Genomic DNA, 16,046 nt, shown 5'->3' on the forward strand with positions numbered 1-16,046 from the left:
TTTTTTTTTTTTTTTTTTCGGTACGCGGGCCTCTCACTGTTGCGGCCTCTCCCGTTGCGGAGCACAGGCTCCGGATGCGCAGGCTCAGCGGACATGGCTCACGGGCCCAGCAGCTCCGTGGCATGTGGGATCTTCCCGGACCGTGGCACGAACCCGTGTCCCCTGCATCGGCAGGCGGACTCTCAACCACTGCGCCACCCCGGAAGCCCTGGCTTCACCTTTTGACTTATATGATTTATATAGTGATTGGAATATTGGAGTGAAGTTTGGTGGTAGAGATGGTATAAAAGTCTTGAAGTTAGTTATTTGTATCTGATAACTGGATGATATTAGATGCTTTGTATCTAAGCATTTATTATGAACTATACAGAGATACATAAATCCTTTCATCAGAACCACCAACCTGTTGAGCTTAATATTCATTCTATTTGCAGATGAGGAAACTGAAGCTTAGAAAGAGGATCAGTAACTTCCCCAAGGCTACACAGCTAGTAAGTGATAGATTTTAAATTAAGTCTGTTTGACTCCGAAGTTATTTATAAGCTTTAAAACCAATTGTCTCAAATGGAACATCAAGCCTATGTTTCTTCACAGTAGATTTTCTCCCTAATCATTTGGTTACTTGTTTGAACTCTTATAGAAAAGCTGGGTTATAGTCCTGGCTTTGACTGCGCAGCTTAGTGTCCTCCAGTATGCCACCTGAATTCTCTGGACCCCTGTCTTGTACGTTGAATGAGGGCTGGACCACGTGATCACCAAGCTCTTTCTAACAGTCAGCTCTTACAATCTCTCTACTTTGTGGATGCAGTCTCTGAGTCTAGCTCGCTTATTCACTTTCCTAAATATAATGCCTTCTATTTGGGGCAAATATATGTATATTTTTATTACTGGTAATATACCACTCACCTCTAATGTGAGCTGACTGCTGTAGGTAATCATTTATTGCATTTCCTGTATAGCAGGAAATATACTAAGTGCTCCATTTGGATGATCACAACAGCTCTATGAGGTGGATTTTAAAGTTCCCGTTTTATAAGGGGGAGGAAGGTTTTGACTTATCCAAGGTCAAACTAGAGAGTGGTGGAGTGAGAATTCCAGCACTTGTGTGTTTTGACAACAAAGCCCTTATATGTTAATGGAACATTAACGAAACTATGTATTTTCTATTTCTGCTTTAGGCTTAAAGATCATGGACATTGTCTTTCCAACCAGTTTTTTTCTTTTTATAAGGTATTGTTAGCTTCTGTCTGTGATTTTACGATCTGCTCACTTTCTGCCCGCTTTACCAACCACGGGGAGAAGGAGACTGGGAAGGAGGTTACTCTTTTTGTGCTAAACGCCTCTTTCGAAGTCTACGTTTGCAGCGAAGAGCAATAAAGCGAACGGAACCCCTGGCTTTGTGCCTCTGCGGCGAACCGCCCATCTTCCGCGTCCTGAGAATTCGCCTTCTTCTGCTGAACTACGTTTCCCAGCGGCTCGCGCAGCCGAGAGCGCGGGCTCGACCCGCCCTTCCTTCCTCCTTGCCTATCACCCGGTCGCAGCGTGATTATGCAAACTCGTCGGGCGCTAACGAGTGACGACCTTCTGGCTCACGACTGCAGCGGCGGCCTTAGCAGCGGCAATAGACGCAACAGCGGCGACTGCAGGGAAGACGACGACGGCTGGGCGGGCGCTGTGCGCAAAGGGGAGGGGTAGGCGGGCGGCGCCGGCGGCTTCAACTGCGGCAGCTACGGCTAGGGCGACGGAAGAAGAACCTCCAGCAGCCGGCGGTTGAGTTAGGCCTAAGCAGCGCCCGGAGCCGCCCGCACTGCCCTCTGCGGGGGAATCTCCACAGAGACGGGTGACATACACAGAGGCGGGGGTCCGCGAGAGGCTGCCGGACTGGAGCCAGCTCCTCGGCCTCTGTCGCCGCCACCCCCTTCCCTGCCGCCAGCGCGCGTTCTCTCTCCGCTCCTGCTCGCAGCCCCGCGATTCCTGGTGTGCCTGTGCCCCGCTGTGTGGGCAGCGCGTGCGTACTTTTGGGCTGGGGCCGGGCGGGGGGGGCTCTAAGGCCGTCTCTGCCTCTCCCGCCCCGGAGAGGGAAGCCGCGGAGGCTCACGCCATGGCCTCGGGAGCTGGAGGCATAGGAGGGGGCGGTGGCGGCAAGATCCGGACTCGGCGTTGCCACCAGGGGCCAATTAAACCTTACCAGCAGGGGCGACAACAGCACCAGGTATGGGACCCCGGCGCCGTGGGGGCCTAGCGGGTCGGGAACTGGGCGGGAGTGGACGGGCGGCGAGGGGCCCCGGCGCCCCACGTGGAGCGGACGGGAGGGCCTGAGCGGAGGCCCGAGCGAGGCGGCGGGAGCTCTGGCCGCTGGGGCGGCGACGGGAAGTGGGCTGAGACGGGCCAATCCTGCGGCGCACACGTGTGGTTCGGCCGCCTCTCCCCAGCCCTCTCCGCCTGGGGCTTTCCCCCGACCAGCGCAGGGCGGGAACAGAAATCCTAGGCCACGCTGGGCCTAGAATTCTTCAGTTTTTTGGCGGGGATTGGGGGTTTGAGGGTATTACTCACGTTCTCTCGAGGGAGAAGGAAAAAGATGTGGCTGGAGGCCCCTACGCCTGCTGTTCGTTAGTCTCCCGCGTCTTAGCGTGTGTGGGGAGGGGGCTGCCCGGAGGAATCTGCCTCCGGGGCACCCGGGGGTTGTCGGGGGCGCTGTTAGCGCGGAAAGTGGAATAACTTACAACGCGATTAATTAATTCTCCATCTCCCGGTGTCCCTCCCCGATCTGAGAGCACTGGCTTCGATTTTGTTTTGTTTGTTTGTTTGTTTGTTTGTTTCTTAACCGGCTTATAGTTGCACTGGGGCGTTTTGAAAGTCCCTCTCCACACTTACGTCTCTTTTCCGTCGCGAGACTCTTTCCTCCCCACTTTTGTCCAATTCCCCTCCCCCGCCACCCCACCCCCCTGCCTTTTATTTTGGAAGCTGGAATTGGCCATTCTGCACAGCTGACCAGGACTCCAGTTCTGATCTCACGCACAAACTATTTTAATGTTACGGGGCGTATTCTAGAAGTTTAGGTACTTTTGACACTCCAGGAATGTTGGTGGTCTTATAAGCTAAGCACCCTGTGCACTCGTGGGTGTTTGAAATTATGAAAAGGAGTTTATCCTAATTGTAACTGAGACATTTGATTCTGAGACAACTCAGTTTTTAAAATTTTACTTGTTATGGGGATTGAGTAGGAATATGTTAAGAATATTCTAATAAACGTCACTTATAACACTTTTCAGGGATACTAAGGTAGAGTAAGTGTGGGTCTTAAACTTATAAAAAACACAAAGGTATAGCAAAAGGGTCTGATAACTTGTCGCTGCTTACTGTTAAGGGTAGACTTCCTAGGTTGCCTTATTCTGGATGATGATGAATGTTGAACACTTTAACATGTTTGGTGCTGGTGTTAAATTGTATCATTAAAAACAGAATTTTTAAAGATTTCAGAGAAATTTATTAATAGTAAAAATTGTGGTTTATAATATTAGGTAGCTCTCTACTTACAGTTACAGGTCTTGGCCTTACTTTTACCTCCCACCGGTTTTCCCCCAGATATATACCAAAAAGAGCTTGGTTTTCAGATTCCTTTGTGAGGAGCAGGGGTACTTGCAGGCAGATTTAAGATTAGAATTCAGGTCACAAGCCTGGCCATTTAACCTAATCTTTTGGTTGAGTGGAAGTTAAACACACATGCTTTCTGTTTTTCCTGAAGAATAAATGTCTTTGAGTGCTTTCTAGTTCTCCTCAAAAGAAAGTTACTACATAAAATAAATTTGTAGATACACATCATTGGATGGTCTGGGCAGAGTTTAGAAAGGAGCTCATATATTCTGAGTGGCAAAAGCCAAAAATCACACCTTATTTTTAAATGTACTTAGATAAAAATCTGATTTGGGGGAGATGATGCCTTAACAACTAACACCTATGATCCAAGTTGTCTTAGAGCTGGTATGATTTCAGACTGTGTAGTTTTGTTTTAAAACCTGATAGTTTATCATTTCCACCTATTTAAAGTACTTTCAGCTTTTTGCCCCACCCATTTAATTGAAAAAGAAAGTACATTTTTAGCTTTTGAATTGGATCAGAGGTGTTTGGGGGTTTCTTAATCAACACTGAAGGTATTAATATTGGCAGATACTACCAAAGAAAAGTATCCAGGAATATACAAAAGAATACTTTAAGGAGTTTTTAAAAACAATCTTAAAATAAGGACTTTCTTTAATCCTTACTGGAACTTTTGTGAACTTGTAGACTATGTGGTTGCTGTCAACTATCCTAGGCGGTCACCTCTCTGTTTTGCAGCAACTGCTGAGTCATCATGAATAGCAAGGAGCTTCATGACATGGCATGTTTTGTACTAATGTATTTTGATTAAATGTCCAGTGGTTTCTGGGCAAAATTAAGTTTTTGGGTTGTGTAGTAGAGGCTTGAAAGAAGAATGAGTGATCTGGCACTGTTAGTTAATGGATGTTTGCCACTGCTTGTCAGGCCAACTGGCTTGTGCAGTCACGCAGTACCTGTGACTTTCGCATGTGTTGAACTGACTTGTAATTTCCTGTTTTGACCTATTCTGCTTTAGCTCTGCTGAGGTATATTTAAAGTTCACATTTTTTTTCTATTAACTTTTGATCTTTAAAATGGCATCTTGCTTCAAGTTGTGGAGACAAAAATCCATTGTCTTATTCAACTAACTGAAGGGTAGTAACTTAAGAATTGTAGAAGCAAAAATGAAGAACAGCACCAAATGATTAAGTTGATCATCTTCACTTGCCTTCTTTCCTACCCCCTAACTCTTAGCCCAGATGCATTTAGGAAATGGTATCATTCTTCTAGTGGGAGTGAACAGGTCAGTAAAGAGAATGTGCTTAGTTCTTGTCACCTGTTCAGTCTCCTTTCCCCTTTCCTTTTTGTGCAGATTGTCAGGCCCAGAAAGTCAGCTCTGGAGAGGTCAAGCTGCTTTTCTTAATAGCCACCACAAAAAACTTGAGCCCATGGGCAAACCAGAACCTTGCCTCTGGAAGAATCTACTGCCACCTCCTGGTGAGAAGGGAACTACTTATTTTTGCCCTTTTTTGGGGGGTGTGCTTCAGAGGTTTTGTCTTCTGGTTTGGAGCTAAGGGAATCCCCTCATTTTATCTTCCTAGATGCAGTTTGTCTTACAAGTCAGTTTCTGCATTTAGCTATTTTTAAAAAAGGGGGGGGAGGAAACCCCTTTATTCAGTAGCTTAAATCAGGAGTCTGCGAACGTTTTCTGTAAAGGACCATACAGTAAATATTTTAGGTTTTGTTGCTGCAGGTTCTTTGTTTTGTTTTTATAACCCTTTAAAAAATGCAAAAATCATTCTTAGCTTGCCGCCTGTATGAAAACAGTCTGAGGGCTGAATTTGGCCCACAGACCGTGGTTTGCCTAATCTTGGTTTATATGATAGTGTAGTTTTTTGTTGTTTTGGTAGCTTCTGTATGATACTTTGTCCCAAATAACTATGTCCTGCTTGGATTCTGATGGCAAAAGAGTGTTCTCAGTTTTGAAAAGGAGGGATATTTAATGGCTGAATACTTAACTCATTCCAGAAGTCGCTGAGTAGTTTTGACTTTTATTTTATCTTTATTTGCTTTATCCTAGAAGTTTAATTAATACTGTAGTAAAAATAGAAATGGAAACAGTTGATAGGAAAAAAATGTGCTGTAATACAGTCAGAGCCTCTGGATTTGAATCCCTGTTCTGCCAGAACTTGGACAAGTTCTCTCTGCTTAATTTACTCATCTGTAAAGTGGAAATTGTTGTGAGGGGTTAAATGAGATAATATAAGGAAAGCTCTTAGAACAGAGCCTGGCATATGGAGTAAGGACTCATTTGAAATTGTTGTGATTAAGTAGAATCTTTTGATTTAAATGTTTTATTGTCTCTGAATTTTGCTGCCTCTTAGTAGAGGTATTTTTCTTTTATGTACCAAAGTTCAATCTTTTATAGGTTTGTACTAGATTTAAAAACTTGTTTTCTGAGTGATGAGGCCAAACCTTTAAACTACCTAAAACTACGTAAAAATACATTATTTTTAACATGTTCCTCATAGAAATGCCAGTCATTTAAGTGTATAGGAAAATAAATCCAAGTGTTAAATTATTTAATGCATAGTAGGTTTTTTTGTTTGTGATGAGAGGCCCTTGTGTGTTATAGTTTATCAATTTACTCACCAGTTTTTCAGATAATGACAAAAAAGCCCAGGTGTTGTCTCCATTTCCTGGAAAGTCCTTTGATGAGGCAATTACCTATTACTTGAAGTAGAATGGTCTGATGTCACTAATTAAAACCATTTCATTAGGCACAGAATATTATTGGAAAGATGTGATGACCTTGTATTTTCAAAAATGTTTTATTTGTAGCTACTTGGCTAATGGTCATGGTTGTTTTATATATATATATATATGTATATATATATATATATACACACACACACACACACACACACACACACATATATTTCTCTTTTAGATATCTGTTTTTGGTGTTTTTAAAGATTTTTACTGGACTATAATTGCTTTACAATGTTGTGTTAGTTTCTGCTGTATAACAGGGTGAATCAGCTATATGTATACATATATCCCCATATCCCCTCCCTCTTGCGCCTCCCTCCCACCCTCCCTATCCCACCCCTCTAGGTGGTCACAAAGCACCGAACTGATTTCCCTGTGCTATGTGGCTGCTTCCCACTAGCTGTCTGTTTTACATTTGGTAGTGTATATATGTCCATGCCACTCTCTCACTTGGTTGCAGCTTCCCCTGCCCCCTCCACATGTCCTCAAGTCCATTCTCTACGTCTGCGTCTTTATTCCTGTCCTGCCCCTAGGTTCATCAGAACCTTTTTTTTTTTAGATTCCTTGTATATATGTTAGAATACGGTATTGGTTTTTCTCTTTCTGACTTACTTCACTCTGTAAGACAGACTCTAGGTCCATCCACCTCACTACAAATAACTCAATTTCATTTCTTTTTATGGCTTAGTAATATTCCACTGTATATATGTGCCTCATCTTCTTTATACATTCATCTGTCGATAGACAATTAGGTTGCTTCCATGTCCTGGCTATTGTAAATAGTGTTGCAGTGAACATTGTGGTACATAACTGTTTTTGAATTATGGTTTTCTCAGGGTATGTGCCCAGTAGTGGGATTGCAGTGTCATATGGTAGCTCTACTTTTAGTTTTTTAAGGAACCTCCATACTGTTCTCCATAGTGGCTGTATCAATTTACATTCCCACCAACAGTGCAAGAGGGTTCCCTTTTCTCCACACCCTCTCTAGCATTTATTGTTTCTAGATTTTTTGATGATGGCCATTCTGACTGGTGTGAGGTGCTACCTCATTGTAGTTTTGATTTGCATTTCTCTAATGATTAGTGATGTTGAGCATCTTTTCATGTGTTTGTTGACAATCTATATCTTATTTGGAAAAATGTCTATTTAGGTCTTCTGCCCATTTTTGACTGGGTTGTTGTTTTTTTGATTCTGAGCTGCATGAACTGCTTGTATATTTTGGAGATTAGTCCTTTGTCAGTTGCTTCATTTGCAAATATTTTCTCCCATTCTGAGGGCTGTCTTCATCTTGTTTATGGTTTCCTTTGCTGTGCAAAAGTTTTTAAGTTTCATTAGGTCCCATTTGTTGATTTTTGTTTTTATTTCCATTTCTCTAGGAGGTGGGTCAAAAAGGGTCTTGTTGTGATTTATGTCATAGAGTGTTCTGCCTATGTTTTCCTTTAACAGTTTTATAGTGTCTGGCCTTACATTTAGGTCTTTGATCCATTTTCAGCTTATTTTTGTGTATGGTGTTAGGAAATGTTCTAATTTCATTCTTTTACATGTAGCTGTCCAGTTTCCCCAGCACCACTTACTGAAGAGGCTGTCTTTTCTCCATTGTGTACTCTTGTCTCCTTTATCAAAGATAAGGTGACCATATGTGCGTGGGTTTACCTCTGGGCTTTCTATCCTGTTCCATCGATCTATATTTCTGTTTTTGTGCCAGTACCATATTGTCTTGATTACTGTAGCTTTGTAGTATAGTCTGAAGTCCGGGAGCCTGATTCCTCCAGCTCCGTTTTTCTTAAGATTGCTTTGGCTCTTTGGGGTCTTTTGTGTTTCCATACAAATTCTGAAATTTTTTGTTCTAGTTCTGTGAAAAATAGCAGTGGTAATTTGATAGGGATTGCATTGAATGTGTAGAGTGCTTTGGGTAGTAGAGTCATTTTCACAATGTTGATTCTTTCAATCCAAGAATATGGTATATATCTCTCCATCTGTTTGTATCATCTTCAGTTTTTTTCATCAGTGTCTTATAGTTTTCTGCATACAGGTCTTTTATCTCCTTAGGTAGGTTTATTCCTAGGTATTTTATTCTTTTTGTTGCAGTGGTAAATTGGAGTGTTTCCTTAATTTCCTTTTCAGATTTTTCAACATTAGTGTATAGGAATGCAAGAGGTTCTGTGCATTAATTTTTTTTAATTAATTTATATTTTTGGCTGTGTTAGGTCTTCGTTGCTGCACGTGGGCTTTTCTCTAGTTGCAGTGAATGGAGGCTACTCTTCATTGTGGTGCGCGGGCTTCTCATTGCGGTGGCTTCTCTTGTTGCAGAGCATGGGCTCTAGAGCACAGGCTCAGTAGTTGTGACGCAGAGGCTTAGTTGGTCTGCAGCATGTGGGATCTTCCCAGACCAGGGCTTGAACCCGTGTCCCCTGCATTGGCAGGCAGGTTCTTAACCACTCTGCCACCAGGGAAGCCCCTGTGCTTTAATTTTGTATCCTGCTATTCTACTGTATTCATTGATTAGCTCTAGTAGTTTTCTGGTAGCATCTTTAGGATTCTCTATGTATAGTGTCATGTTATCTGCAAACAGTGACAGTTTTACTTCTTTTCTGATTTGGATTTCTTTTATTTCTTTTTCGTCTCTGATTGCTGTGGCTAAAACTTCCAAAACTATGTTGAATAATAGTGGTGAGAGTGGGCAACCTTGTCTTGTTCCTGATCTTAGCGGAAATGATTTCAGTGTTTCACCCTTGAGAACAATGTTGGCTGTGGGTTTGTCGTATATGGCCTTTATTATGTTGATGTCGGTTCCCTCTATGCCTACTTTCTGGAGAGTTTTTATCATAAATAGGTGTTGAATTTTGTCAAAAGCTTTTTCTGCATCTATTGAGATGATCGTATGGTTTTTATCCTTCAGTTTGTTAATATGCTGTATCACATTGATTGATTTGCGTATACTGAAGAATCCTTGCATTCCTGGGATAAACCCCACTTGATCATGGTGTATGATCCTTTTAATGTGCTGCTGTATTCTGTTTACTAGTATTTTGTTGATGATATTTGCATCTATGTTCATCAGAGATACTGGCCTGTAGTTTTCTTTCTTTGTAACATTTGTCTGGTTTTGGTATCAGAGTAATGGTGGCCTCATGGAATGAGTTTGGGAGTGTTCCTCCCTCTGCTATATTATGGAAGAGTTTGAGAAGGATAGGTGTTAGCTTTTCTCTAAATGTTTGATAGAATTGGCCTGTGAAGCCATCTGGTCCTGGGCTGTTGTTTGTTGGAAGATTTTTTTTTTTTTTTTGCGGTACGCGGGCCTCTCCCGCTGCGGAGCACAGGCTCTGGACGCGCAGGCTCAGCAGCCATGGCTCACTGGCCCAGCCGCTCCGTGGCATGTGGGATCCTCCCGGACCAGGGCATGAACCTGTGTCCCCTGCATCAGCAGGTGGACTATCAACCGCTGCACCACCAGGGAAGCCCTGTTGGAAGATTTTTAATCGCAGTTCCAATTTCAGTGCTTGTGATTGGTCTGTTTATATTTTCTATTTCTTCCTGGTTCAGTTTCGGAAGGTTGTGCTTTTCTAGGAATTCCAGGTTGTCCATTTTATTGGCATATAGTTGCTTGTAGTAATCTCTCATGATCCTTTGTATTTCTGCCCTGTCAGTTGTTACTTCTCCTTTTTCATTTCTAATTGTATTCATTTGAGTCTTCTCCCTTTTTTTTCTTGATGGGTCTGGCTAATGGTTTATCAATTTTATCTTCTCAAAGAACCAGCTTTTAGTTTTATTCATCTCTGCTATTGTTTCCTTCATTTCTTTTTCATTTATTTCTGATCTGATCTCTGTGATTTCTTTCCTTTTGCTAACTTTGGGGTGTTTTTGTTCTTCTTTCTCTAATTGCTTTAGGTGTAAGTTTAGGTTCTTTATTTGAGATTTTTCTTGTTTCTTGAGGTAGGATTGTATTGCTATAAACTTCCCTCTTAGAACTGTTTTTGTTGCATCCCATAGATTTTGGGTCGTCGTGTTTTCCTTGTCATTTGTTTCTAGGTATTTTTTGATTTCCTCTTTGATCTCTTCAGTGATCTCTTGGTTGTTTAATAACGTATTGTTTAGCCTCCATGTGTTTGTGTTTTTTACAGTTTTTTTCCTTTTATTGATAACTAGTCTCATAGCATTGTGGTCAGAAGAGAAACTTGATATGATTTCAGTTTTCTTAAATTTACCAAGGCTTGCTTTGTGATCCAAGATATGATCTATCCTGGAGAATGTTCCATGAGCACTTGAGAAGAAAGTGTATTCTGTTATTTTTAGATGGAATGTCCTATAAATATCAATTAAGTCCATCTTGGTTAATGTATCATTTAAAGCCTGTGTTTTCTTATTTTCATTTTGGTTGATCTATCCATTGGTGAAAGTGGGGTGTTAATGTCCCCTACTGTTATTGTGTTACTTTCTATTTCCCCTTTTATGGCTGTTAGCATTTGCCTTATATATTGAGGTGCTCCTATGTTGGGTGCATAAATATTTACAATTGTTATACCTTCTTCTTGGATTGATCCCTTGATCATTATGTTGTATCCTTCTTTGTGTCTTGTAATGGTCTTTATTTTAAAATCTGTTTTGTCTGATATGAGAATTGCTATTACAGCTTTCTTCTGATTTCCATTTGCATGGATTATCTTTTTCCATCCCCTCACTTTCAGTCTGTATGTGTCCCTAGGTCTGAAGTGGGTCTCTTGTAGACAGCATATGTATGGGTCTTGTTTTTGTATCCATTCAGCCAGTCTGTGTCTTTTGGTTGGAGCATTTAATCCATTTACATTTAAGGTAGTTATCGATATGTATGTTCCTATTACCTTTTTCTTAATGTTTTGGGTTTGTTTTTTAAGTCTTTTTCTTCTCTTGTGATTCCTGCCTACAGAAGTTCCTTTAGCATTTGTTGTAGAGCTGGTTTGGTGGTGGTGAATTCTCTTAACTTTTGCTTATCTGTAAAGGTTTTAATTTCTCCATCAAATCTGAATGAGATCCTTGCTGGGTAGAGTAATCTTGGATGTAGGTTCTTCCCTTTCATCACTTTAAATATGTCCTGCCACTCCCTTCTGGCTTGCAGAGTTTCTGCTGAAAGATCAGCTGTTAACGTTATTGGGATTCCCTTGTATGTTATTTGTTGCTTTTCCCTTGCTGCTCTTAATATTTTTTCTTTGTATTTAATTTTTGATAGTTTGATTAATATGTGTCTTGGCCTGTTTCTTCTTGGATTTATCCTGTATGGGACTCTGCTTCCTGGACTTGATTGACTATTTCCTTTCCCATGTTAGGGAAGTTTTCAATTATAATCTCTTCAAATATTTTCTCAGACCCTTTCTTTTCTTCTTCTGGGACCCCTATAATTTGAATGTTGGTTCGTTTAGTGTTGTCCCAGAGGTCTCTGAGACTGTCCTCAATTCTTTTCATTCTTTTTTTTTTTTTTTAATTCTACACTGTGGTAGTTATTTCTGCTCTTTTATCTTCCAGGTCACTTATCCGTTCTTGTGCCTCAGTTATTCTGATATTGGTTCCTTCTAGAGAATTTTTAATTTCATTTATTGTGGTGTTCATCACTGTTTGCTCTTTAGTTCTTCTAGACCCTTGTTAAGTGTGTCTTGTATTTTCTCCATTCTGTTTCCAAGATTTTGGATCATCTTTACTGTCATTACTCTGAATTTGGGGGGGGGGTAGGTTGCCTATTTTGTGTTCATTTATTTGGTCTTGTAGGTTTTTACCTTGCTCCTTAGTCTGTAATATATTTTTTAGTCGTTTCTTCTTTTTTTTTTTTTTGGGTGGTGCTGTATTCCTGTCCTACTGGTTGTTTGGCCTGAGACATCTAGCGATTGAGTTTGCAGGCAGTTGGATAGAGCCAGTTCTTGATGCTGAGATGAGGACTTCTGGGAGGCCTCACTCCGATTGATATTCCCTGGTGTCTGAGGTTCTCTGTTAGTCCAGTGGTTTGGACTCAGAGCTCCCACCACAGGAGCTCAGCCCTAACCTCCGGCCTGGGAGCCAAGATCCTGCAAGCTTTGTGGCACAGTAAAAAAAAAAAAAAAAAAAAGGGAAGAAAAAAAGGAGCAGTACAGTATCAAAGAATAAAAAAGAAAATAAAATTAGATAAAAAATATATTAGGAAAAATAAAACTGTGGTTGAAACAACTGCAACAAGGTAAAATAAAACTACAACAGAACAAAGGAAAAAAGCGGGGGGGAACAAGCCAAAAGGAGAGAACAATAACAAGGTGTAAAGAATAAAATAAAATTAGAAAAAAGATTTATTAGGGAAAATAAAAATATAAATGAATCGGAGCAGTGAATCAACAAGGTAAAACAGAACCCCAATCTAAAAGAGGAAAAAAGAAAATAAAAAAGCCTTGGCTATGGGAGTCAAATCTTGGCGGAGTTTAGGCGGGGGTGGAACTGAGTCAGGAGCAGGGTTTAGCGTTGGGCAGGGCCTAGGCAGGGTGACTGTTCAAGCGTGGGGCGGGGCCTCTGCTTAGGACCTGCTTGGAAGGGGTGAGGCAGCACCTCCAAAGGAGGGCCTCCAGAGTGTGGAGTACCTAGGGCCCTGGTTGAGGGTGTGTGGGAGGGGTTTAGGCCCAGCGCATTGAAAGGGGTCTCAGAGGGGATCTCTGAGGGTAGAGGTGGGGCCCTGGGTAGGGGGGCAGGGGTGGGGCTTGGGCTCTGCATGGCGGGAGGGACGCTCCGAGGGCAGAGGATTAGGCCCGGGAGCCCAGCAGGTGTCCTGGTGCCCAAGTGGACAGGGAGAGCACGGGCCCTGTTCCCTTCCGTTCCTCTGTGCCCCTCCCCCACCGTCTCCCCCGTACCCACTGGACCCCTAACCAGGGTGGGTCCTGCTGTAGGAACCCCTCCCTTCCCGTAGCCACACCTCAGGGGTGCCGGTTCCAGAGTTCCGGCCTTTACTTTTGCTCCCCCTTCCCTCCCTCCCACTCCCTCAGGACCCATGCAGCTGGAGGGGCCCTTGGTGGGCAGAGCATCAGGCCCGGGATCTCAGCAGGCTCCCGGGGGCCCAAGTGGGCAGGGGAAACCTGGCCACGCTCCCTTTTGATCCTCTGCCCTCCCAGTGGTTCCCCAATTTCCCCCTTCGGGCGTGGGATCCCTTCCCCTCCCCCAGCCACCCCTCAGGGGCGCCAGTCCCGTCCCGCCTCCACTTCTGCTCCCCCTTCACACACCCCACGCCCCCCGTCCTACCCGGTCGCTGGAGGTCCCTCCCATCCCCTTAGGTGTCCGTGGTCCCCCACCGGTGCCTGGTAGGTGCCCTAGTGGTGAGGAGACGCAAATTCTGCGTCCTGCCATCTTAACTCCGCCCTCTCTAATATATTTTTAAAGGATTCTTCTGTGTTGCTAAGCCCAGTTGAAAGTCTTGCCACCAGATACCATTTACTGTGTTTACTATTGGAAAAAGGATGGTAGAATGCCTCTTCTGTCTAAAGATATTTCAGTTTCCCTGCCCGTTTGCTTGTGACTTAAAGAATAAACTTTTACACCCAGTTTTCAAACAGATTGTGAAAGGAAAGTGACAATATCTTGTAGATAACTTTTAGTGGATTGAATTGCTTTAGGCTTTTATTGTGTCTCCTATTGCTAGTTTGAAAGGTCTCTTAGGGACTCCTTTTCTTGTCCTTGTTGTTTGATTACTGTTAATTATCTATTAATACCACCTCTATAATGTAGATCTCTAAAAATAAGAGACTAATAAGCCAGGTCATGTTTCTCCTTCCTGAATTAGTGTTAGTCTTAAAGGACGTTGAAAATTGTGGCCAGTTGTAATTTAAAATTTTCTTAGCTACAATAACTGTTATGCTCATGTTTTGTTTTTTTAAATTAATTAATTTTAATTTTGGCTGCGTTGGGTCTTTGTTGCAGCGAGCGGGGGCTACTCTTCATTGCAGTGGCTTCTCTTTGTTGCGGAGCGTGGGCTCAGTAGTTGTGCCTTGCGGGCTCTAGAGCACAGGCTCAGTAGTTGTGGCACATGGGCTTAGTTGTTCTGTAGCATGTGGGATCTTTCCAGACTAGGACTCAAACCCGTGTCCCCTACATCGGCAGGTGGATTCTTAACCACTGTACCACCAGGCAAGTCCCTATGCTCATGTTTTTTGAGTTAATCTCTTGATGTTGAGAAGAGAAATGAAAAGTAAGGAATGGATTTCATGTGGCTAGAAAGATTTCAAATGGGTGGTTAGGAGAAACTTGGCTGCTAAATGACTATCTGTAGGTTGTAAAATGTGACAATAGCTTAGGTTAAATTCAGATTATTGAAACTAGATTCAGTATAACTGCATTAGAATTTGAATACTTTATAATAGAGATGCATTGTTAAAATAAGTAATGTTAGAATGGATATATTAAAAAGCTGAAACTAACTAAAAGATTAGAATGGCATCTAGGTTTTTACTATTTAGTGTTTAAGATTTTTTTATATTTATAATTAGATATTCTTTAAGTCTCATGTGGAGTCTTGGGTTCTTAGCCCTTGTTCTTCACTTGGGCTTGGATGGAGCAGGGGGAAAACTGATTAGGGAATCTATATGAAACGAGACTTCCAGGAAGTGTGGAGAGACTAGTGATACAGGAGTTGAGTGGGTAAGGAGAGAGTTCACAGACCCCTGGAAGAAAACTAAGGGTCAGTGACAAGCTTCAACAAAATAAAGGCAGCCGAAAGAACAGACAGAAATCAAAACAGCAGTGTATTCTGGGAGAATAGGGCTTCAGAACCTTAAAACTGAAGATGCGTTATGTTTGATATTTATAGTTAGCAATCCTGTAACGTTTACATGAGAAAGATTTTATAATCTGAATACTACTATTTAGTAGAGGGTAATGAGAAGAAAGGAGAGTTGAGGGAATTCCCTGGTGGTCTAGTGGTAGGACTCTGTGCTTTCACAGCTGGGGGCCTGGGTTCAGTCGCTGGTCGGGGAACTAAGATCCTGCAAGCGACATAGCGCGGTGCAGCAAAAAAACAAACAAACGGTTGAATAGAACTGAAGTCGAAAGTCAAGTAAACTAATAGGAATAGAGAGCAGTATATAAGAAGAAGGAAGGCTATATAGTATTTATAAGGAGAGGTGTCTCTGGTTATTATGATATTACAAATTGGTGAGACGATATATAGGAATTTTTTTTCCATTACAAGTGAGTTCTGAGTTAGGATTGTAGAAGAGCCTTGCCCCACTTCAGCCTCTTTCATTAACCCCTGAACTCAGGTTAAATGAAATTTGAAAAGCTAATATATTCACAGTACCTTACAAATTGGATGCGCTTGATATGTGTATAGTATTGAATTTACTTCTTGCCCCCAAATTGAGTATTTATTCTAGATCTCAGTGACATTTTGATAGTGTTTTTGTTGTTGTTGTGAGGTTTTTTGTTTTCGTTTTGTTTTTGCCATGTTTGCCAAATGAAGAACCCTTAGTGCTTGAGGAGAAAAAAAGTCCAATCATTTTAACCAGTCCAGGTTTAAAGATTCACTCCTGTAATCCTTGAATTTAACTTCATTACTTAGGATCATCTGGTGTAGACTTTGCTTTGGCTACGAGGAGTATTTTAAAGATTTTAATGCCCCGTTTGTTTTGTTGCTTTTTCTAATAAGGTCTTCATTGATTTTTATTTCTTTGACTACTTTTCTGCCTCTCTTCATTTAGTTGGCTTTGTGTTATTTATCGTTCCAG

The 16,046-nt window shown here is 42.1% G+C and overlaps 1 protein-coding gene across 2 annotated transcripts in view; it reads left to right on the forward strand.

Moving 5' to 3' along the window:
* Positions 1-2,058: 2,058 nt before the first annotated feature.
* The window catches only part of NUP153 (nucleoporin 153), a 74,570-nt gene continuing 60,582 nt past the window's right edge, over positions 2,059-16,046 (forward strand). The window contains exon 1 of one of the 2 annotated variants that reach the window (XM_007461262.1): positions 2,059-2,212. In XM_007461262.1, coding sequence (XP_007461324.1) covers positions 2,102-2,212 — 111 coding nt within the window. In that variant the 5' untranslated portion in view covers positions 2,059-2,101. The remainder of the gene's footprint in view (positions 2,213-16,046) is intronic. The other variant, XM_007461261.1, reaches the window with a different exon arrangement.

Source organism: Lipotes vexillifer, unplaced genomic scaffold, assembly GCF_000442215.2.
Source record: "Lipotes vexillifer unplaced genomic scaffold, Lipotes_vexillifer_v1.1 scaffold863, whole genome shotgun sequence".
NCBI classification, from domain to species: domain Eukaryota; kingdom Metazoa; phylum Chordata; class Mammalia; order Artiodactyla; family Lipotidae; genus Lipotes; species Lipotes vexillifer.